General features: G+C 42.8%; 1 protein-coding gene across 2 annotated transcripts in view; it reads right to left on the bottom strand.

Annotated features, from left to right (window-relative positions):
- mthfd1l (methylenetetrahydrofolate dehydrogenase (NADP+ dependent) 1 like) overlaps positions 1 to 25,167 on the bottom strand; it is a 78,372-nt gene that overhangs the window by 52,407 nt on the left and 798 nt on the right. The window contains exons 2-17 of one of the 2 annotated variants that reach the window (XM_071413093.1): positions 24,575 to 24,659; positions 24,367 to 24,417; positions 24,181 to 24,234; positions 23,284 to 23,408; positions 22,530 to 22,630; positions 21,956 to 22,092; positions 21,493 to 21,604; positions 19,195 to 19,351; positions 18,742 to 18,915; positions 15,370 to 15,506; positions 15,053 to 15,099; positions 13,408 to 13,515; positions 12,490 to 12,564; positions 10,944 to 11,046; positions 3,556 to 3,632; positions 57 to 197 (exon numbers count right to left, since the gene is read on the bottom strand). In XM_071413093.1, coding sequence (XP_071269194.1) covers positions 57 to 197; positions 3,556 to 3,632; positions 10,944 to 11,046; positions 12,490 to 12,564; positions 13,408 to 13,515; positions 15,053 to 15,099; positions 15,370 to 15,506; positions 18,742 to 18,915; positions 19,195 to 19,351; positions 21,493 to 21,604; positions 21,956 to 22,092; positions 22,530 to 22,630; positions 23,284 to 23,408; positions 24,181 to 24,234; positions 24,367 to 24,417; positions 24,575 to 24,659 — 1,684 coding nt within the window. The remainder of the gene's footprint in view (positions 1 to 56; positions 198 to 3,555; positions 3,633 to 10,943; positions 11,047 to 12,489; positions 12,565 to 13,407; positions 13,516 to 15,052; positions 15,100 to 15,369; positions 15,507 to 18,741; positions 18,916 to 19,194; positions 19,352 to 21,492; positions 21,605 to 21,955; positions 22,093 to 22,529; positions 22,631 to 23,283; positions 23,409 to 24,180; positions 24,235 to 24,366; positions 24,418 to 24,574; positions 24,660 to 25,167) is intronic. The other variant, XM_071413094.1, reaches the window with a different exon arrangement.

Genomic DNA, 25,167 nt, shown 5'->3' with positions numbered 1-25,167 from the left:
TAAAATGTATGCACGCGTGATTTTGGATAATGGTATTTATTATATGATTATATTACCAGGTCCTCTGCTGTGACGGGCTGTCCACTGCGGCTGCTGCCCACCACCATACGTTCCAGTCTGGTCTTCATGTCCCCCAGTCCATCAGCTAGGGCCAGGATAGCCATGATCTCACTGGCCACCGCTATGTCAAACTGGGTCTACACAGGAGGAGAGAAACATAGTGTGTGTATTTACAGACGATATCAAAATCTCAATGGCCACTACTATGTCAAACTGGGTCTACACAGGAGAGAAATATGTACACACACACACTAAACACAAACACAGCATCAATGGCCACTGCTATGTCAAACTGGGACTGCACAAGAGAGAGACGAGGGTCATTCCACCTCAAAAAGCACAAGAAAGGACTGACACCCACCCTTTCAGATTATTTTTCTGAGAAATTAAGCTAATTGATTGGACCCAAATAGGTCATTTTAATTTATAAGATTCTGATAATATTCAATAAATATAGTACCCAACATCCAATTCGGACCAAACTTCTTCCTACCAATGAGTAAGACATGAGGAATAAATGATGAAATAAAAAGCCATCCACGGATCCCCCCCATGCCAATCCCATCCCAACAACCAGTATACAGCATCAGTTCTCTATGTTTGACTAGTAGTATTAAGCTGTGGCTTGGAGTATTGCTTCTCCATACTATGTAATGTATCCCCTATTAATCTGGTGAAATGTTTTCCCCTGTTCAGAGAAATTAGTAATTGAAGCCGCTTGCATTATTTTCCATAAACTAGTGTGAAAGTACCAGGTTTTTTGTTCTGGCTACATCGCCACACTCTTATCCATTCTGCTGGTCTCTTGTGTTTATTAAATAGATAACAACATTTCCTTTGCAACTTTGGATAGAAAACCAATAGATTTGGCTCATTCCGAAAATAAATTGTGTGGTCATCCTCACACTTCAAGCCAGTCCTCCATGAAAGCAATTCCTTTCTTAGCAACCTAATGATTATTCAACCCAACTCTCCTTGAATAGTCCAACAACTGTCCACTTTCTGAGAGCGCTATCCCTACGCAATTCTCATATGAAGACTTTTCCTACACGTCCAAAGCTTTGAGAAATGGGCTAGGGACTAAAATATTGTGACAACCCTAATAAGATAATTAATTGCATGGCAGTCTTTGATTTTTTTCAATAAAATGATCAGGAAACAGCTTTATATTTATTGTGACTAGTGACCATTAACCAAATTGGATGTTGGGTACTATATGTATTGAATATTATCTGAATCCTATAAATTAAAAAGGCCAATTTGAGTGCAATCAATTAGCTTAATTTCTCAGAGATAAAATTCCAATTTCAACAAAATAATGTTTCAGGAATGCCAATCTTTCGAACTACAGAAAATGCCAGCACAATCTGAGATGGTGGGTGTCATGGCTTGCTGAAATGATATGGAAAGACTCAAGCAACACAAAAATCTTGAGGTGAAATAAGTCAAACTGAATCAGAGGGGAATGACGCAGATAGAGTACACACACACACACAACAGAGAACACTTGAGAGAGAACAGCGGGGGAGCTGAGGGAGGGAGTGGAGGGATAACACACACACACCCCTCATGTACACCACTATACAACTGGCAGGTAGACTGACATGTTAACTACTAACACATGAGTCTGATTCCATCCCAGTGGATAAGAATCCAAGCCAGACTGCTTTTCTACAGGGCATTAGGCAATATACATTTTTGTAAACACACATGCAGAGTGAGCAATGTTTCATGGATCTGGCCTAGTTTTCCAAAAGCCTTATTGCGTCAGAGTGATGGGGAAACAATGGAAGGAAGGGCTGTTGTTTATCTTTGTGTGTGTGTGTGTGTGTGTGTCAAGGTTATTGTAGTAAACAAAACTTTTTTTTGGCAAACTGAAATAAAATGATTAACCCGTTTGAAAAACTGAAAATATTATCTAAATAAAATAAAAACCATCATGAATCATATTCCTTTTTATTTATTTTTTTAAATTGTATTTATTTTTTGGTAAAAAAATCTAATGTGGTTTTCAAGCATTTTTTCAAGCCTCTGAATATGGGGGGGCACATTGAGATTGACTTCATGATCTAAAGACTCAGTGAGACGACGTTGAGACGAGCAGCACCGCAGATTGAGATGAGTGAGATGCAAGTTTTTGCTCTCACAGTCACACAGAGTATCTGTGAACGTGCACAGATGAGCTTAACGCTGCTACAAAGCGGTAGCTACGGGACCAAAACTTCTAGTACTGTTTACTTCGTGCATCTACGACATCTCGCTGAGTCTACCTCAGCCTGTGGTATTCAACCTTTCAGCGGGGATCCCATTTATTTAGCCAGAATTTCTGCCGACCACACCCCAACTACACAATTTTGGCGACTCTGCTGCAATTCCCCACTAGGGGTCACGACCCCGACGTTGCATACCACTGTGGCAAGATGTTATCCCCAAAAACACAAATTATACAACACATAAATGCTCCGAGCCTCCAACGCATAGGCTACTTTCTGTCCCTTACACTAAAACTGAAAATAAATATAAAAACGAAATAGTAAATCAGATCTGAACACTAACTGAAACTAACTGAAACTGAATTTCAAATAGAAATCTTAAAACTAATAAAAACACAAAACTATAATAACCTTGGTATTGCGTGTGTGTGCGCCTGCGCGAGAAAGAGATAAATTGTAAAAGATAAATTACATTAACCACACCGACACAAACGCATCGTCAGAGTAAAGGCATTAGGACATTTTCTACTACCCCTCCCGATGCTATGGCCCTGGGGGGCTATAAAGTGTACCACTGGATGAGTGATGAGAGGATGAAAGAGGGAGGGAACGGTGGAGGGACATAAACATATGCTTGCTAACGATCCAGGAGAGGACAGTATTTTCTGCTTTCAACATTTGCTTTCACTTAAGGTGCTTGCTTCCCATTGAGGGAAGTGTGTTTATTAGCAGGATTTCATTTAGCCTTCATTAATACTGACAGTTACTGACACACCAAAACACTTAATTGTGGAAGGCGAGGGGGGGCGAAGGTCTGTCTCTGTCTGTGTGTGTGTGTGTGTCTGTGTATATATATATATATATATATATATATATATAGTGTGTACACGCCAGTCTTTGACGCCATGTCTCAACGATGTGTGTGCACATACTATATGTTGATAATATGTGGAGTAACCAAAAATGTAATTTACCCCCAATTACAGTGTAAATGCTTGAGCACCGACCATTCAGCCAAACTGGAAGTAATCAGTAAATGAAGGTGTGTAAATGAGTGGTTGGTAGTACATTAGCCAAGACAATGGCCATTAAGATTCCTACATTTTTTATTTATGTATTTACTTTAAGCGACTTTGAGATTCTACTTGTAATGAAAAGCACTATTTAAAATAAATACATTATTAATCAGTTAATCAGAGTTATCACTCAGGTCATACACATAATCACGTGGTTATAATGTACATAACATTTTAAAGATATACTGTACATAGATATAACATACCTCTCGCACATGTCCTTTCTCAGTGCTGGCCTGTCCTACAGTTATCTTCCTCAAGAAACGATCGTTGGTATCAACCACTACAAGACGGAGAAGAGAAAAAAAAAAACATAAATACAGAATACTAATTCATTCATTACATCACACTTAAGATTGCAAAAATCCAGGAACATTCCCAAAAAAACTCCAGGAATCAGGATGGGAAAAGCACGAAATCCATGAATCTTCCAACCGGGATTCCTGGAAAACCTGGGATTTTCGCAACCCTAATCGCATAAAAATGTTTTTATTTTATCTAAATTAGTGAGCCCCTTCAAAACGTCATAATGTTTCAGTGACATGTGGAAAACATCTGATAGAGGCCAGTTTAACGGTCATTCATAAACATGGACCAGGGAGAGCCTTTAAAACCTGTGTGATCCGCTAGTACACAGTATTGAGTCACGTCCTTTACAACCCAACCCTGGCCTGGTCTGTAAAACCCATTTGGACAGTAAACAGTATTAAAACACATGTATGATGGGCCTGTAACTGACATACACGACCTAAAGAGACCTCTGGATGACCAGCGACAGCCAAGAAAAACCACACATTTCTCAGACTGGAAATAAATACATTCTCACAGACATAATTAAGACACATGCTCCCAAGTGGCGCAGCGGTCTAAGGCACTGCATCTCAGTGCTAGAGGTGTCACTACAGACCCTGGTTTGATTCCAGGCTGTATCACAACCGGCCGTGATTGGGAGTCCCATAGGGCGGCGCACAATTGTCCCAGCGTCGTCCGGGTAAGGGTTTGGCTGGGGTAGGCAGGCTAAATAAAAATGTAAAGGCTAAATAAAAATGTAATTGAAAAAGTATAAATTGATAAAGGTAGGCCTATTCAATTCACTAAACTTTTTTATTTAACCAGGTAGGCCAGTTGAGAACAAGTTGTAATTTACAACTGCGACCTGGCCAAGATAAAGCAAAGCGACAAAAACAACACAGAGTTACACATAAACAAACGTACAGTCAATAACACAAAAGAAAAATAGAAAAATCTATGCACAGTGTGTGCAAATGTAGAAGAGTAGGGAGGTAGGCAATAAATAGGCCATAGAGGCGAAAATAATTACAATTTAGTATTAATACTGGAGTGATAACTGTGCAGATGATGATGTGCAAGTAGAGATACTGGGGTGCAAAAGAGCAAGAGGGTAAGTAATAATATGTTGACGAGGTAGTCGGGTGTGCTATTTACAGATTTACTGTACCTGTACACAGTAAGCTGCTCTGACAACTGATGCTAAAAATTAGAGAGGGAGATATAAGACTGTAGCTTCAGAGATTTTTGCAATTCGTTCCAGTCATTGGCAGCAGAGAACTGGAAGGAAAGGCAGCCAAAGTAAGTGTTGGCTTTGGGGATGACCAGTGAGATATACCTGCTGGAGTACGCGTGCTACGGGTGGGTGATGCTATGGTGACCAGTGAGCTGAGATAAGGCGGGGCTTTACCTAGCAAAGACTTATAGATGACCTGGAGCCAGTCGGTTTGGCGACGGATATGTAGTGAGAGCCAGCCAACGAGAGCATACAGGTCGCAGTGGTGGGTAGTATATGGGGCTTTGGTGATAAAACGGATGGCACTGTGATAGCAAATTGGATGTAGTCTGAGAAGAGTGTTGGGGCTATTTTGTAAATGACATTGCCGAAGTCAAGGATCGGTAGGATAGTCAGTTTTACGAGGGTATGTTTGACTGCATGAGTGAAGGAGGCTTTGTTGCGAAATAGGAAGCCGATTCTAGATTTAATTTTGTATTGGAGATGCTTAATGTGAGTCTGGAAGGAGAGTTTACAGTCTAACCAGACACCTAGGTATTTGTAGTTGTCCACATATTCTAGATCAGAACCATCCAGAGTAGTGATACTAATCTGGCGGGAGGGTGAGGGCAGCAATCGGTTGAAGAGCATGCACTTAGTTTTATTAGCATTTAAAAGCAGTTGGAGGCCACGGAAGGAGTGTTGTATGGCGTTGAAGCTCGTTTGGAGGTTTGTTAGCACAGTGTCCAAAGAGGGCCAGATGTATACAGAATGATGTCGTCTGCGTAGAGGTGGATCAGAGAATCACCCGCAGCAAGAGCGACATCATTGATATATACAGAGAAAAGAATCAGCCTGAGAATTGAGCCCTGTGGCACCCCCATAGAGACTGCCAGAGGTCCGGACAACAGGCCCTCCGATTTGACACACTGAACTCGATCTGAGAAGTAGTTGGTGAACCAGGTGAGGCAGTCATTTGAGAAGCCAAGGCTATTGAGTCTGCCGATAAGAGTGTGGTGATTAACAGAGTCGAAAGCCTTTGCCAGGTTGATGAAGACAGTACTGTGCAGCCGTCTCTTATCAATGGCGGTTATGATAACGTTTAGGACCTTGAGCGTGGCTGAGGTGCACCCATGACCATCTCGGAAACCAGATTGCATAGTGGAAAAGGTACGGTGGGATTCGAAATGGTCAGTGATCTGTTTATTAACTTGGCTTTCGAAGATTTTAGAAAGGCAGGATGGATATAAGTCTATAACAGTTTGGGTTTAGAGTGTCTCCCCCTTTGAAGAGGGGGATGACCACGGCAGCTTTCAAATCTTTGGGGATCTCAGACGATACAAAAGAGAGGTTGAATAGCCTAGTAATAGGGGTTGCAACAATTTTGGCGGATAATTTTAGAAAGAGGGTACAGATTGTCTAGCCCAGCTGATTTGTAGAACATCAGCTGTCTGGATTTGGGTGAAGGAGAAGCGGGGGGGTTGGGCAAGTTGCTGCAGGGGGTGCTGAGACGTTGGCCAGGGTAGGGGTAGCCAGGTGGAAAGCATGGCCAGCCGTGGAAAAATGCTTATTGAAATGATCGATTATCGTAAATTTATCGGTGGTGACAGTGTACAGTGTTTCCTATCCTCAGTGCAGTGTGTAGCTAGGAGGAGGTGCTCTTATTCTCCATGGACTTTACATTGTCCCAAAACTTTTTGGAATTAGTGCTACAGGAAGCAAATTTCTGTTTGAAAAAGCTAGCCTTAGCTTTCCTAACTGAATGAGTATATTGGTTCTGACTTCCCTGAAAAGTTGCATATCACGGGGGCTATTCGATGCTAATACAGAACGCCACAGGATGTTCTTGTGCTGGTCAAGGGCAGTCAAGTCTGGGGTGAACCAAGGGCTATATCTGTTCTTAGTTCCAAATTTTTTGAACGGGGCATGCTTATTTAAGATGGACAGGAAAGCACTTTTGAAGAGCAACCAGGCATCCTCTACTCACGGGATGAGGTCAATATCCTTCCAGGACACCCGGGCCAGGTCGATTAGAAAGGCCTGCTCGCTGAAGTGTTTTAGGGAGCGTTTGACAGTGATGAGGGGTGGTCGTTTGACCGCGGACATAGTACGCACGCAGGCAATGAGGCAGTGATCGCTGAGATCCTGGTGGAAGACAGCAGAGGTGTATTTAGAGGACAGGTGGGTCAGGATGATATCTAAGAGGGTGCCCATGGTTACAGATTTAGGGTTGTACCTGGTAGGATCCTTGATGATTTGTGTGAGATTGAGGGCATCTAGCTTAGATTGTAGGAAGGCCGGGGTGTTAAGCATGTCCCAGTTTAGGTCACCTAACAGTACAAACTCTGAAGATAGATGGGGGGCAATCAATTCACATATGGTGTCCAGGGCACAACTGGGGACCGAGGGGGGTCTACAACAAGCGGCAACGATGAGAGACTTGTTTCTGGAAAAGTAGAAGCTCGAATTGTTTGGGCACAGACCTGGATAGTATGACAGAACTCTGCAGGCTAACTCCGCACCCTTTGGCAGTTCTATCTTGTCGGAAAATGTTATAGTTACAGAAATGTTAATGTTATAGAAATTTCATGATTTTTGCTGGCCTTCCTAAGCCAGGATTCAGACACGGCTAGGACATCTGGGTTGGCGGAGGCTTCTAATGTTAACATGCATGAAACCAATGCTTTTGCGGTTACAGAAGTCAACAAAATGAGAGCGCTTGGGGAATGGGAGTGATTCTCGGGGCTGCAGGGCCTGGGTTAACCTCTACATCACCAGAGGAACAAAGGAGGAGTAGGATAAGAGTACGGCTAAAGGCTAAAATAACTGGTCGTCTAGTGCGTTCAGAACAGAGTAAAAGAAGCAGGTTTCTGGGTGCGGAAGAATAGATTCAAGGCATAATGTACAGACAAGGGTATGGTAGGATGTGAGTGCAGTGGAGGTAAGCCTAGGCATTGAGTGACGATGTGAGAGGTTGTGTCTCTAGAGGCACCATATAAACCAGGTGCGGTCACCACATGTGTGGGGGGTGACTTATTTGAAGTTATGAACTTGGAAACATGCATGACTGATTACATTTTAATTAAATAATGGAACATTTGAACGTGGAAGAGACTAAGTGCCAATAGAGAAGGTTAAGGTGAGTTCTTAAGGTCTCACTCAACAGTTTATCTAAACGCCTAATAATGGAGGTTTAGGATTGGTTATTCTGTGGTTAGTTATCCACCAAGACCAGAGGAAATCACAGGAGTCCAACATCGTCCTGTGCTTTAATTAAATAAAAACAGACGTGCACAAGCCATTAGCTGGCAGAAATACAGATGTGTGCACAGACACACGCATATGTAGTAACACTGTTTTTAATCTTCTGGAAGCACACTCTTCAATGTGCCCTTTTGAGCCTGCAGAGTAAATACCCCATCAGGCATAACACTGTTCAGGCTCCTGACAACCTAAAAACAACATTATTCCAAGAGGGGTGAAAAACTGTGCCCCTCACTCACCACACCCAGTTATCTGGGGCTCTGACTACTGCACCGCTTTGGGGGACTTGGAGGCATGAGTTAGGGGTGGGACAGACAGAGGGAGAATACCCATTGAGAGTGAACCTAGAAATCACTCACTACCTATGAATCCCAAGACCCTCCACCCCAGGGTTTCGTTTGGAAAATCTGGCGCCAGACAAGTGACCGGGATGATTTAAATTTGTCGGACATTTGAGACATTTACTGGTCATCCATATGCATTAGGGGCGTAACCCATCCACCCAAACAGCTAGCGCCATCAAAACAAGGGATATTGGCCAAATTAACATGTCCTTAAAAACAGCCTATAACTAATTACAAAAACACTATTCCTTGTTTTGATCTGTACATATATATTTTTTACCTTTATTTAACAAGGCAAGTCAGTAACCCACTGTTCCTAGGCCGCCATTGAAAATCCGAATTTGTTCTTAAAACTTCTTGTCAATAGGGGGGCGCTGTTTTCACTTTGGAAAAAATCGTGCCCAAATTAAACTGCCTCGTACTCTATTCTAGATCGTACAATATGCATATTATTATTACTATTGGATAGAATACACTCTCAAGTTTCTAAAACTGTTTGAATTATATCTGTGAGTAAAACAGAACTCATTTTGCAGAAAACTTCCATATAGGAAGTGAAAAATCTGAAAACGATGCTCTGTTCCAGGGCCTGCCTATTCAATTGCCTAATATTTATCGATATGCATGCACTTCATACGCCTTCCACTAGATGTCAACAGGCAGTGGACGGTGGAATGGGGTGTCTAGCTTGATCTGAGGCCGAACAAGAGCTTTTGGAGTGACAGGTCTGGAAATGTCTTTGTCTTCTCTGGCGCGCGAAGTACGTCGACATTGGCTTCTGAAAAGCGTTCGGTATACACGGCGGATATCTCCGGCTCTGTTTTTATTTGATACATATTAGAAAAACATCATAAAGTAGGTTTTTTCAACCGAGTTTCATCAGTTTATTCAACGTTTATTGGGACTTTTGGAGTTTTCCGTTCTTTGCGTCGAGAGAAACTGGGAACGTCATCAACATTGGCTAGCATTGTGGCACGAATTTGACAGGAGAAAAGGACATTCTAAAACCAAACAACGATTTATCCTCGACCTAGGACTCCTTGTACAAGATTCTGATGGAAGCTCAACAAAAGTAAGAACAATTTATGATGTTATTTCGTATTTCTGTGGAAAATGCTGATTCCTATTCTCTGCCGTTTTGGCGGGCGCTGTCTCGCAATAACGCAAGCTGTTTGTTATGGTAAAGTTATTTTAAAAAATCTAACACGGCGGTTGCATTAAGAACCAGTGTATCTTTCATTTGCCATACAACAAGTATTTTTATGTAAAGTTTATGATGAGTTCTTTGGTCAGATTAGGTGAGTGTCCAAAATATCTCCGGACATTCTGGGGAATTGTTGCTACATATTCACAATGTATAACCACGGTTTGCAGCTCTAAATATGCACATTTTCGAACAAAACATAAGTGTATTGTATAACCTGATGTTATAAGACTGTCATCTGATGAAGTTGGTCAAGGTTAGTGATTCATTTTATATCTTTTGCTGGGTTTTGCGAATGCTATCTATGCGGTGAATAAATGCGGTTGTGTGTTTGGCTATTGTGGTAAGCTAATATAATGCTATACTGTGTTTTCGCTGTAAAACACTTTTTAAAAAATCGGAAATATTGGCTGGATTCACAAGATGTTTATCTTTCATTTGCTGTACACCATGTATTTTTCATAAATGTTTTATGATGAGTATTTAGGTATTTCACGTTGCTCTCTGTAATTATTCTGGCTGCTTTGGTGATATTTTTGATGGTAGCTGCAATGTAAAACTATGATTTATACCTCAAATATGCACATTTTCGAACAAAACATACATTTATTGTATAACATGTTATAAGACTGTCATCTGATGAAGTTGTTTCTTGGTTAGTGACTAATTATATCTATATTTGGTCGGTTTTGTGATAGCTACCTATGCGGTAGAAACATGGTGAAAATATGTGGTTGAGTCTTTGGCTATTGTGGTTAGCTAATATAAATACATATTGTGTTTCCGCTGTAAAACATTTTTAAAATCTGGATTCACAAGATGTTTATCTTTTATTTGCTGTATTGGACTTGTGATTTCATGATATTTATATGCTATTATTTACTTGTGGCGCTATGCTAGGCTATGCTAGTCAGCTTTTACTGATGAGGATGCTCCCGGATCCGGGATGGGTGTTAAGTAAAGGTTAACTGACTTGCCTAGTTAAATAAAGGTTAAAATATATATATTTTTTTAAGTAAAGGGTTGCAAAAGGCGACTAAATGGTCACAGTCTGGAGTCCTGCCTGGTAGGCTTTTCACTATAGGCATACTCTCCAACTTTAATTTTAGGCCAAGGCTCCTTTCTTGCTTTCCCTCTCCCAGCAGCACAATTGGCCGGCTACAATTACAATTACCGGCTAACGGAAACCCGCTCCACCCCTCAAATCAACACATTAACCAATCATGTGGGGGGCCTGTAATATGGGAAGAGGGAATAACTGATTGGACAGGGTCCTACCTCTTTGCCAGGTGACCTTGGCGGGGTCGAGATCGAGACGGACAAAGGAGCTGACCTCCTGGGGCGTGAGAGCACTGGGGTCAATCTCACTGATGCCCAAACGCTAGAGCAGGAGAGAAAGAGAGAGAGATGATAATGTCAACAACAGCTTATGAATCATGCAGAGGTAAAGCCAGCAACATAACACCTGCATCCCACTGTTGGCAGGCCTCTGAAGCTAAGAACGGTTTGTCCCTGGATGGGGGGCCAGATGCTACTGGAAGTGGAGTTTGAGGGCCAGTAGGAGGCACTCTTTCCTCTGGTCCAAGAAAAAGTATATCCCATGTTAGTGATTGGGGACATTGCCCTGTGTAGGGCACCATGTTTTAAACGGGTGTCCTGACTCTCTGTTGTCACTAAAGATCCAATGGCACTTATCATAAGAGTATGGGTGTTAACCCCGGTGTCCTGGCCATAATTCCCAATCTGGCCCCTCATACCATCATGGCCACCTAATCATCCCCGGCTTCCAATTGGCTCATTCACCCCTCCTCTCCCCTGTAACTATTCCCCAAGTCGTTGCTGAGAATATGATCTCAGTCAACTTACCTGGTAAAAAAAGACTGTTCAATGCGGTCCAAAAGGCTTCATTTTCCGATCTGACATCTATCTCTTATCCTAGAATTTCCCTGTGATGTCTATCATATCACCTTTCCCAACTAAAGGTAACTGCCAAAATAAAGGAGACACTTGAGTAAATGAGGGATACAAAGTATATTGAAAGCAGGTGCTTCCACACAGGTGTGGTTCCTGAGTTAATTAAGCAATTAACATCCCATCATGCTTAGGGTCATGTAGAAACATTCCCAGTAGCCCATTATTTTGGCTACCATGGCTAGAAGAGATCTCAGTGACTTTGACAGAGGGGTCTCAAAGAAGCATGGCGGTTAAAGGGTATGTGTGTCTTTGTGTGTCTCAGTCACCAGATCTCAACTCAATAGAACACTTATGGGAGACTCTGGAGCAGTGCCTGAGAGTGTTATCCATCAACAAAATACCAAATGATGAAATTTCTGGCAGAAGAGACTGATCTTTCATTTATGTCTAGTCCTAGATTCCCTTCATTAGACAATTCTTAAGAGACTCCTCCAGTCCTTCAAACTGATGAATATTTCACATCCTCCTGAACTTCTCCACTCAAGTCTTCCTCAAGTTGTGTGTTTGTGTCTCTGAGGCTGTGTGCTGGTTCGGAGGACCTCACGCCTCCATCTCCTATCTGTTTGTTATGTTTTAACAGTAAGCCGGACAGCTATCAACACTCCTATAAAAGTCCTATGGTAAACCATAGAGTCCTATATTACTCTAACTGTAATCCAAACAGATGAGTGAGTGGTGATGTTGAGGGGATAGTGCTGCAGAGTGAGAGGTACTATGAAGGGACGTTGGACGACCAGTATATCAGCTCACTGAGGCCACCTAGTGGAGGTCTTAGGGATATAACTGGGCGAGGTAACTGAACAATAGCCAGTACACACAGGACTTTAGGCAGTGAATTGGGTGGACTTACACGTAGCCTGGCAATCTGTATGGGAGAGAAGCGCCTGACTCCGTTCACTGAGGGGACCAGTCTGCTGTATAGAGCCTGGAGAGAGACGTAACAGTAAAAGAGAATATATCAAGTGGTGATGTCATAATTCATACACAATATGGAAGTTAAATGGGTCCTGTGACAACATTGTGATCTCACTAGTGTCACATTTAGGCATCTAACGCTTTGAAGGGATTTGCATGGAAGAACTCGGAATACACTGACATATCCCTCCTATACGATGTTCACCAAATAAGGAATTCCCCTCGACCACGCCCACAAATTGGGGAAAACAAACATGCTTTTGGGGAAAACCCATGCCGACAGAGTAATAGAGCCTGCGAGAAGAGCCTTGTGGTTTCAGGCTACTCGGCATGGGAGATTGTGGGGACCCGGTGTCCAGGTAGGCTACAGGTAGTTGTGCGTTGAAAACCGTTATATCATAGGAAAGACATTTAACTTGTTTAGTATCGTCCGTTTGTAACTCCTCACTACTTGCATCTGTAAAGTACGTTTGTTTGTGTTGTTGGTCATGGCTAGCATAATGTTCCGGTCGGTAGCTAGCTAGCACGCACATGGCTGCTAGCACCATCAAGAAAAGGGGCATGAGCCCCTACAATATTATGTTTTTCTAAGTAGTGAAAACACTCGGGAACAGGCGATGTTGAAAAGCAATCTTCAGACATGTACTTTTCTTAAATGTAGTTTTATAATTGTCTTAAACAAGCAGACAAGAAAATTTAGTTTGAACGTTGCGGCTATCTAATACTGACTCGGAATACACTGAAACTATTTACATTGTGATGTCAATATCATTTTTAGGACAACTCTGCATTCTGATGGCATAACTCTCCATTGTGATGTCAGAATCACTCTGAATTTTGACATCACTGTCACCTTGTCTTTCTGGGTGGCCTCGTGCAGCATCCGGGCATCAATGGCAGCGGCCACCAGGTTATTGGCTGCAGTGATTGCATGGATATCACCTGTCAAATGGAGGTTGAACTGAGAGAGAAGGTGGGACAGAGAGACAAAGAGTGAGAGAGATAAAGAAGATGGGACAGAGAGACAAAGAGAGAGAGAGATAAATAAGGTGGGACAGAGAGACAAAGAGAGATAAAGAAGGTGGGACAAAGAAACAAAGAGATAAAGAAGGTGGGACAGAGAAACAAAGAGAGAGAGATAACGGTGGTGGGACAGAGACAAAGAGTGAGATAAAGAAGGTGGGACAGAGAGACAACGATGGTGGGACAGAGACAAAGAGATAAAGGTGGGACAGAGAGATAAAGAAGATGGGACAGAGAGACAAAGAGAGAGAGAGATAAAGAAGGTGGGACAAAGAGATAAAGAAGGTGGGACAGAGAGACAAAGAGATAAAGAAGGTGGGACAGAGAAACAAAGAGATAAAGAAGGTGGGACAGAGAAACAAAGAGAGAGAGAGATAAAGAAGGTGGGCCAGAGAGACAAAGAGAGATAACGATGGTGGGACAGAGACAAAGAGATAACGATGGTGGGACAGAGACAAAGAGATAAAGAAGGGGGGACAGAGAGACAAAGAGATAAAGAAGGTGGGACAGAGAAATAAAGAAGATGGGACAGAGAGACAAAGAGAGAGAGAGATAAAGAAGGTGGGACAAAGAGATAAAGAAGGTGGGACAGAGAGACAAAGAGATAAAGAAGGTGGGACAGAGAGATAAAGAGATAAAGAAGGCGGGACAGAGAAACAAGGAGAGAGAGAGATAAAGAAGGTGGGACAGAGAGACAAAGAGAGATAACGATGGTGGGACAGAGACAAAGAGAGATAACGATGGTGGGACAGAGACAAAGAGATAAAGAAGGGGGGACAGAGAGACAAAGAGATAAAGAAGGTGGGACAGAGAAATAAAGAAGGGACCGAGAGACAAAGAGAGAGAGAGAAGAGTGAGCAAAAAGAGAGCAAGTCATCAGATTCAAAAGTGAAATAACTACAGAAGTGAAAACTCAATTTACTGAATTTCATTGACCAGAGTAGAGTTCCATAGAAAACCAAGAGGGAGGGTTATATGCAATTTCAATCAGGCTATATGCTATGTCTCATACTGTGACTATGAACTCATGTTGCCCTATACTTGACTGGACCCCCACCTCTGTGACTACACTACGACACACAAAGATCACAACACAGTCAGTGCCCTTACAGTCCAAAAGACTCCATCATGTAGTTTAAAGATCCATTTAACAGCCACTGAACTATTGAGGAGCGAAAGAGAGAGAAGAGGGGGGAGTTCAACGGTGCTGGTGTTTGTGTTGAAGGCAGGGAGGCTAGGAGGCTGAAGAGCCTTCTCTGAAGTGTCTGTCTCTCTGACTTTGAAGTCTGACGCCTCCCTCCCCATATCCCTCCCTCCAGCTCTCACCCTCCACCTTGTCTCTTCACGCACACTTTAGTCACAGAGAATGTTATGCACGCGTTGGGGTGTGTGTGTATAGTTTAAACATTGGTGAGCTTGTGTAGCCCCTTTGAAGCCGTGGGTCCAGCTGAGAGCTGCCTGTGTGTGTCTCTTACCTCCTCCATAGGGATGACCTGGGCATATCCCCCTCCCGCGGCGCCCCCTAGGAGAACACACAGACAAAACACACAGTGAGAGCGAGACAACAGGCACAAGGGAGACAGGAGTACTGCTGAGCTGTGGACTAAGTAAACTACTCCACCTCCATTCCCTTACAATCTGAACAAAGATGTTAACAATTAGCATCACACAGACAACATTCCCTTACCATTCTCCTCATAAGAAGCAGATGGATATGTGAACAGATGAATTTATTAGCATAGATATGCTTTCTCTAACATAGATATATGAGTAGAGATCTGCCCTCTCTGACCTTTGACCCCAAAGGTGGGCCCCTGAGAGGGCTGTCTGAGGCAGGCGAAGGAGTTGAGCTTGAGGTGGGCAGAGAGAGCCTGGACCAGGCCAATGACGACCGTGCTCTTACCCTCCCCCAGGGGGGTCGGAGTGATACTGGTGTTGGAGGGAAAAGAGATAACATTAAGAGAAAAGTACACACACTAATAGAGATGTATTTGTGCTGAGTATAGTTCTAGAATGAGGGACTCAAAGCAGGGGGAGTGCATTGGTCTCACATCATCTAATGTGTAGGTTACTGGTCCGCTCGTGCTATAGTCTGATCAGCAGCATCTGATCTCACAGCCCTAACCACATTTAGCCTGTATCCAAGGCAACCAGATTCATTAGTCCAATTGGACTAATTCATGTGACCAATTGGTATCTCGCTGGACATTATAGAGATGAATAAATCAAATATAAAAAAGTGAGAACCCTGTGAGACCTATTAAAAAGTGACTTAAAATGCAATCCGTCTTTTAACCCAATGTTGCTCAGTTTGTGGTAAGAGGTGGGAAAAGAGGGAAGAAAAGGTAGAGGCACTTTCTCTCTCCCTATCCGGTGAACATGCTCTCTTCTTCTGACAACAATTGAGTGAGGCCCCTCGCCTCCAGAGGGCCCGCAGGGGACAAAGACGGATCCTTAAGGAGAGGGAGTGTGTGTGTGCCCACACGAGACCGAGGGAAGTAAGAGCCGGATAGTGAATCAGTGTGTACAGTGCCTTCAGAAAGTATTCATACCCCTTGACTTATTCCACATTTGTTTTGTTACAGCCTGAATTCAAAATGGATTAAATTGACTTTTTCCCCCCCTCACACACACACACAACCCCATTTTGACAAAGTGAAAATGTGTTTTCAGAAATGTTTGCAAATTCATTGAAAACGAAATACCTTACATAAGTATTCACACCCGAGTCAATACATGTTAGAATCAACTTTGGCAGCGATTACAGCTGTGAGTCTTTCTGGTTAAGTCTAAGAGTTTTGCACACCTGGATTGTAGAATATTTGGACATTATTGTTTGTTTAATTCAAGTTCTGTAAAATTGGTTGTTGATAATGTCTTGCAATAGATTTAAACCGATTTAAGTCAAAACTCAAACTAGGCCACTCAGGAAAATTCAAATGTCATCTTGGTAAGCAACTCCAATGTATATTTGGCCTTGTGTTTAAGGTTATTGTCCTGCGGAAAGGTGAATTTTTCTCCCAGTGTCTGGTGCAGACGGAACCAGGTTATCCTCTAGGATTTTGCCTGCATTTAGCTCTATTCTGTTTCTTTTTATCAAAAAAAAAATAGATGTATTTAGTTCTTGCCAATGACAAGTATATCCATAACATAATGCAGCCACCACCCTGCTTGAAAACATGAGTGGTACTCAGTGATGTGTTGTATTTACCCCCCCAAAAATAACACTTTGTATTCAGGTCATAAAGGTCATTTTTTGCAGTTTTACTTTACTGCCTTATTGCAAACGGGATGCACGTTTTGGCATATTTTTATTCTGTACAGGCTTCCTTTTCACTGTCATTTAGGTTAGTATTGTGGAGTAACTACAATGTTCTATCACAGCAATTAAACTATGTAAGTCACCATTGGCCTCATGGTGAAATCCCTGAGCAGTTTCCTTCCTCTCCAGCAACTGAGTTAGGAACGACGCCTGTATCTTACTAGTGACTGGGTGTATTGATACACCATCCAAATTGTAATTAATAACTTCACCATGCTCAAAGGGATATTGAATGTCTGCTTGAAAAAAAATTGCCTCCCTGGAATTTGGTTGAATCCGTATTTGAAATTCACTGCTCACCTTATAGATAATTGTATGTGTGTGGTACAGAGATGAGGTAGTCATGAGGTAGGTAAAGCTCTGCCTTGTCTCAGCTCACTGGTCACGATAACACCCAGCCGTAGCACGCGCTCCAGCAGGTATATCTCACTGGTCATCCCAAAGCCAACACCTGCTTTGGCCACCTTTCCTTCCAGTTCTCTGCTGCCAATGACTAGAACGAATTGCAAAATATATATATAATAAATCAAAAAAAAATATGGATTTAAAATCGCTGAAGCTGGAGACTTCGATTTCCCTCACTAACTTTAAACATCAGCTATCTGAGCAGCTAACCGATCGCTGCAGCTGTACATAGCCCATCTGTAAATAGCCCACCCAATATTGTTTTTATTTACTTCTATGCTCTTTTGCACACCAGTATTTCTACTTCCACATCATCATCTGCTCATCTATCACTCCAGTGTTAATTTGCTAAATTGTAATTATTCCGCTACTATGACCTATTTATTGCCCTACCTCCTCATGCCATTTGCACACAGTATATATAGACTTTCTTTTTTTCTATTGTGTTATTGACTGTATGCTTGTTTATTCCATGTGTAACTCTGTGTTGTTGTTTGTGTCACACTGCTTTGCATTTATCTTGGCCAGGTCGCAGTTGTAAATGAGAACTTGTTCTCAACTGGCCCACCTGGTTAAATAAAGGTGAAATAAAAAATAAAATAAATAAAAAGTCATTCAAAAATCATGTTAAACACCATTATTGCACACCTAAACTTATTTAGGCTTGCCATATCAAATGAGTTTAACATTTATTGACTCAAGACATGTCAGCTTTTCATTTTTTATTCATTTGTAAAAATGTCTCCAAACGTATTTCCATTTTGACATTAAAGGGGTATTGTGCGTAGGCCAGTGACACAAAAATCAGGCTGTAACATTTTTTTTTGGGAAAAAGTCTAGGGTGTGAATATTTCTGAATATACTGTATGTGTTTATGTGACAGTGTGTGGGAGCGTGTGTGTGTGTGTATGCTTGTGGCAGTGGGTTGGAGACAAAAAGATTGTTTAGCTCATTTGAACCTGTGTGTGTGTGCTGCTGCCGGTCTGCCAGGGGTTGGGGCGAGTGGCAGCAGTGCATTCCTCAGCCAGACACATGAAAGGAGGCAGTGGGGCCTGATCTGTCAGAGCAGCAATGTTCACACACCCTTCAAAGAGGGGCCGGCCCTGACCGCCAGGGGCCCTGACAGGTATGAGACAAGGCTCCACGGTCTCCTGACCCCTATCCATCTCCAAGAAGAAAAAAATATATCTTTCTCTCTGTTTCGCCATCTAAAAGAAAAAAACCTTCAGGCAGCTCACTCTCTCTCGTAGAATTTGACAAGAGGAAACCCAAACAACCTAGTTCCCAGGCATTTGTAGTAAAACTAACAGTGAGCACATTTCTGTGAGCAGTGTAGCGAGAATAGAGAATCGTGGGGGGTGGTAGAAACACAAATGTGCAAAGTGGTGAAATTCAAACTAGAATAAATTCCTTGCCCAGACGGACGGTAAGACTCACCCAGCCACCAACACATATTTCCCATCAGGCTGTTCTCTGAGGCGATCCAGGAGTGAGAGGCGGACCTTAGCTTTGGTTCTGCCATAGGCCTCAGTCTCTTCCTGCAGCAGGCCTATCTCTTGGGCCAGCTGGTCCACAGGCTTAGGGGTCTGGGCACGGGAGATCTCTATGTCACTGTGGAGGAATGGGTGGACAAGTTACCTCAGACCTTATAATACAATATTATCTAAACATCGCTTAGAATACTGAGAGAAGTCCTTTTGTGAGATCTCCTACACTTGAGACTCAGAGAGTGGATGAGCTGAGGTTTGTCAAGGCAAGAAGAGATGTTGCCTCTCTTAGCATCATTCAAAGGTTGTGCAAATGGGAGCTTTGTGTTTTGTATAGAGGGATGTGGTTAGTTCCTGGGTTGACCCAGGTAGCCCAGTGACAAGGGTATGTCCTGGTTCTTACCTGGGTACAGGTGACAGTGGCTGCAGCTTGAGGCTGCGGAGTGTCCAGGGTCTGTACTGTTGCGCCTGGGCCCAACGACTGCTGCTTTGCACCACGTTCTGCATCCGGAGGGCTGCTGTTAGGGGTCCCACTCCAGATATCTCCATTCCATGATCTTCTGAGACAGACATACAATGTTATAACAACTCAATAAGGTTAAAACAGTTGCATGCTGAATTTCTATCTACAGTACATTCGGAAAGTATTCAGACCCCTTCCCGTTTTGTTACGTTACAGCCGTATTCTAAAATTGATATTTTTTTTTTTAATCCTCAATCTACACACAATACCCCATAATAACACAGCGAAAACAGGTTTTTAGAAATGTCTGAAAATGTTATACAAATAAAAAACCTTATTTACATAAGTATTCAGAGATTTGCTATGAGACTCAAAATTGAGTTCAGGTGCATCCTGTTTACATTGATCATCCTTGAGATATTTCTACAACTTGATTGGAGTCCACCTGTGGTTAGTTCAATTGATTGGACATGATTTGGAAAGGCACACACCTGTCTATAAGGTCCCACAGTTGACAGTACATGTCAGAGCAAAAACCAAGCCATGAGGTTGAAGGAATTGACCGTAGAGCTAAGAGAAAATTGTGTCGAGGCACAGATCTGGGGAAAGGTAACAAAAAATGTCTGCAGCATTGAAGGTCCCCAAGAACACAATGACCTCCATCATTCTTAAATGGAAGAAGTTTCGAACCACCAAGACTCTTCCTAGAGTTGGCCGCACTGCCTTTGTCAGGGAGGAGACCAAGAACCCGGAGCTCTAGAGTTCCTCTGTGGAGATGAGAACCTTCCAGAAGGACAACCATATCTGCAGCACTCCACCAATCAGGCCTTCATGGTAGAGTGGCCAGACAGAAGCCACTCCTCAGTAAAAGGCACGACAGCCCGATTGGAGTAAGCCAAAAGGCACCTAAAGGACTCAGACCATGAGAAACAAGATTCTCTGGTCTGATTAAAACACAAATTAACTTTGGTCTGAATGCCAAGCATCACGTCTGGAGGAAACCTGGCACCATCCCTACGGTGAAGCATGGTGGTGGCAGCATCATGCTGTGGGGATCTTTTTTAGCGGCAGGGACTGGGAGAAGTCAGGATCGAGGCAAAGATGAACGGAGCAAAGTACAGAGAGGTCCTTGATGAAAACCTGCTTCAGAGATCTCAGGACCTCCGACTGGGGCAAAGGTTCACCTTCCAACAGGACAACAACCCTAAGCACACAGCCAAGACAAAGCAGGAGGGGCTTCAGGACAAGTCTCTGAATGTCCTTGAGTGACCCAGCCAGAGCCCCAACTTGAATCCGATCGAACATTTCTGAAGAGACCTGAAAATAGCTGTGCAGCGACATTCCCCATCCAACCTGAGAGCTTTAGAGGATCTGCAGAGAAGGGGAGAAACTCCCCAAATACAGATGTGCCAAGCATTTAGAGTCATACCCAAGAAGACTCGAGGCTGTAATCACTGCCAAAGGTGCTTCAACAAAATCAATCAAGTTTATTTTATATAGCCCTTCGTACATCAGCTAATATCTCGAAGTGCTGTACAGAAACCCAGCCTAAAACCCCAAACAGCAAGCAATGCAAGTGTAGAAGCACGGTGGCTAGGAAAAAAACTCCCTAGAAAAGCCAAAACCTAGGAAGAAACCTAGAGAGGAACCAGGCTATGAGGGGTGGCCAGTCCTCTTCTGGCTGTGCCGGGTAGAGATTATAACAGAACATGGCCAAGATGTTCAAAATGTTCATAAATGACAAGCATGGTCAAATAATAATCAGGAATAAATGTCAGTTGGCTTTTCATAGCCGATAATTAAGAGTTGAAAACAGCAGGTCTGGGACAGGTAGGGGTTCCATAACCGCAGGCAGAACAGTTGAACCTGGGACAGCAGCAAGGCCAGGTGCTGAGTAAAATACTGAGTAAAAGGTCTGAATAAATATATAAATGTGATATCAGTTTTTTTTAAATATAAATTTGGGGGGGGGGGTTCTAAAAACCTGTTTTGTTTTGTCATTATGAGGTATTGTGTGTAGATTGATAAGATACATTTTTTTAAATCTCTTTTTGAATTAGGCGGAAACGTAACAAATGTGGAAAAAGTAAAGAGGTCTGAATACTTTCCGAATGCACTGTATATTACAGAATCTATCCAGCAGTGAATTAATTCATTAAAAGCATATTGTGACCAAGCAGTTCTGTAATGTCCCTATGATGACGATGTTCCCCCCTGATTGACACAGGTCAGTCCTACCGGTCATAAGAGCGGAGCCACAGTGGATGACTGCAGTCCCAGATCTCAGCCATGTGGGAGGGACATCCATATGCCCCGCAGCCAACAGGACTACAGCGTTCGCCTGCATCACCTGGGGAAGAGAAAAGAAGAGAGAAAAGAAGAGATGGAGAGCATAAGACAGAGGGGAAAGAGTGAGACAAATTAAATTATAAATTACATCCTTCAGTAGTTCAAGTACAGGGTAATAGATGCAGATAGGTTTGACTTTAATCTCTGCAGGTCTTCAAAGCTCTGTCAGTCTAATCATGGCATGACAGAAATCAAACACACCTCACATGTTGTTTCAGGGTATTGCCTCAATTAGAGCTACACTGCCACCGAGTGGTCAAAACACAAAGTGTCTATTGAAACACATTTTGTAAGTGTACCTTGTGAAGGTGAATGTGTGTGTGTGCGCGCGCATGCATCTGTGTGTACATACCTGTTTCTGTAGACCCTCAGAGCTCCTCCGGCTGTTGAGGACCACCATACCTCTTCTCTGCATCAGGCATTGCAGGGCCACCCCAAGGGGTCCTTCACCCCCCACCACCAACACGGTCCTTCCCTCCATAGGGGTGTCTACGGAAACAGGAAAATATGGTATAAGAAATACAGTATATATTTTTTCAACCGTACAATATACATGCATCTCATATTCCTAGAATAGTCCCTCCTGGGGTTCCATAAAAGTGAGAGTATTCAGTAGTCCAGTGTTTTTCTTATGGTGTATTAGTTTGGTGTCATCATTTTCATTGGACTGTATCCATATGTGGAGCATCTTCCCTAAACTAATAGCAAAGCTATTTCAACTGGATAGTAATCCAATCCATACATTACAATTTGAACACAAAAATGATTTGACATATGCATTACATATAGTACATACTCGCTAGGCTTATCAGTGATGAAGAACTCTAGCTGCGTGACTTAAGTTACACATAGTGGTCTCCATTTCTGGTATGCTCTGAATTACTTCAGTCTAGTTTAAGTAGCAGTGTGACACTTTCTCTGCTCACCATGTCTGGCCAGCAGCTCCATGACAGCGTTGGCCAGGGGGGGTGTGAAGCCCTGGCTCATATCTCCTCGCACCAGCCTCCCCACGTTCAGGTCTGACACACTACAGTATAGTCAGGACACACACCCATAAAGTAGGGTACAAGTAGTAGACATAAGACATTGCTAGTGTAGCATTGGCAGTAGGCTGGCTAGGTGGTTTTAGAACAGTCCTCATGTGGTGCATTATGAATGAGCAATAACTGGGTAAGGCTAGAGTATAGATCAAATGTGTTTATGTACAATTACAATACATGGCACAGCATGGGTGATGGTGGTAGTAGTAACTGTATAATCCAACAAAGGCTATGACCCTAACAATGCTTTATGGCCCAACAGTGGTTTAACCTTAAAAATTCTGTCTGTCGTTGTAAGGCAACTCTTGTCATCCTATAATAGGGAATGTTTCTCTGTCATTGAGTCATGTTTAATTTGCTCTACAATAAGCCACAGTACTGTTTCTCTGACGTGCTGTTAATGTCCTGCAGCACATTCTGATTTGGACCAAATTCAAGGCAGCATGGCAGAAAATGCATTTAAACTCCACCGGGCAAGAGGCACACAAAGCCAGGACAGAAAGGGACAGGCGTCAACAGATGAATTAATGGTAAAGCTCTGATACCTGTGTAGGAATACTGTAATTACACGAATTAAAACATTGTACGAACATGTTGTTATAGAAAGCACGCTGAGCTGTGTTTGTAATGAATGTGTTACCCGTCCACGTCCTTCTCTGGTCTGAGTGTGTTGAGGACCCGGCTGGTGAGGGAGGCAGGGGGGAGGTGGAGGTACACACCATGCACCCTGGGATCCTCATTCAGCTTCAACACCTCCTCTATAATCTACACAAATAAAGAAAGAGGGTGTCAGGGAGAGGGATAAGGATGGGGTGGAATTGGGAGGGGCTTCAGTTAAATCATAAAGGTAAACTAGCAAGAATGTGGCCCTTGATGTCTAAAAGTGTGCACTCTGAAGGTGAGAGGTCTACCACTCAGGCAACTGATAGTGACCTCAGCTGCCCCTGGAAAGAGAGAGTGGGTTAGTGGAGGTAAAGAAACATGGAGGGAGAGAGGAAAATAAAAAGAAAACATGCACCGAGGACATAGTGAAAGTAGAGCAGCAGACACCTCAGACACGCTCACGGAAATCCAGACATCTACTAGTCCCATTCCAAAGATATCCATATTCACCTAATACACACAGGACCATGATCACCACCCTACTGTGGAAAAGGTCATTCCCAGGTCCAGAGCTGGGAAGGAAGGAACCTCATAAATGTACTGTGTTGAAAGAGATTCAACAATTTCCTACAACAACTATCTAGTATTCGGGGGAGATCCATGACATTATGTCCAATACTTATTGATCATTGAGAGAGACCGTGTGTGGTTTGACTCATTAGACAGGCAATGGAAGAACAAGATATGCAGATGCATTCACCTGACACGCGCACGCACACAGACACACACACAGTAAAGTGAATGTCAGGCAGAATTTGACTTGCAGGGAAGGGTGGGAAGAAGGCAACAGCCAATAACGTGATGTCCAATCACAGTGAGTGTTGTTGGGTTGTGGTGGGAATTTGTGTAGTAGGTATTGGCTGGTTTGACTCACCTCATCTTCAGTGCATTCTCTGGGCAAGCAGATCTGAATAATGTTCAGGCCAATCTATAAAACGAGGGATTCAGGGAAATGAACAGTGGGAAAACACCAACAGGTAACTTTACTTCTACTGAAAGGGTAGCGTAAATGTAAAATTACTTTTTTCAAGCTAAAGAGAAACAGAATCACTTAATGTACCTTTCCAGCCATCTTCTTGTTGATCTCCAGTAAACGGTCATCCTCATCTGCCTTTGAGACAAGAATACAAAGCCTTGAGCAACATAGACACACACCAAAAGGTTCAATAAAACAATCACAGGGGAGCCCATCCAACTGACAACAGCCAAGCACAGAAGTAATTTAAGGCCACAGTGACCTACAAGACGGTAGGCTAATGCCTGTTTACCTGTATGATAGCCAGCGTAGGTTTGAGTGCAGGGTGGCCCCTCTGCAAAGCCACCATCTCCTCTTTGGTTCTTTGAACATTCTCCCTGCAAGAGAAACCGGAGTCAGAAAAACCCACTCATCCACACTGAAGACCACATATTCACATGTAGTCCTAGGGGCAAGCTATGGAGGAAGCAGCCGAAAACAAAAGAGAATCCTTGGCATGACAATGTCGATCACATACTTTTCAAGCGACTGGTGGTCAAGCTTTATCATTATGATTGGATTGTAGTCAGATATCATGTTTGGAAGTGTAAATCTAGATTGTATTGGTGGCTACAGTGACAGTTTGATCATTCAAATAAAAAGGGATTGAACCACAAAAGAAAAACAACATATGCAAATATTTTGTGAAATGATACTTGTGACCATGTTATTAGTAATAATTACATAAACTTTTGCTTACAGAGTGTGTGGGGACTTTGTGATCTGTGCCACGTTGCTGTGCCAAGTAGCCTACTACTGGAGGTTGAGTCAAAGCCAGCCATGGGGAATGGGGATTGTACACTGAACTACATATGGCGACCACCATGTCAACAATTAATTGTGGAA

This window comes from Salvelinus alpinus, chromosome 8 (assembly GCF_045679555.1).
Source record: "Salvelinus alpinus chromosome 8, SLU_Salpinus.1, whole genome shotgun sequence".
NCBI lineage: Eukaryota > Metazoa > Chordata > Actinopteri > Salmoniformes > Salmonidae > Salvelinus > Salvelinus alpinus.
Note: the sequence above shows the minus strand (reverse complement) of the source record. Positions and strands in the feature narration are given on the sequence as shown.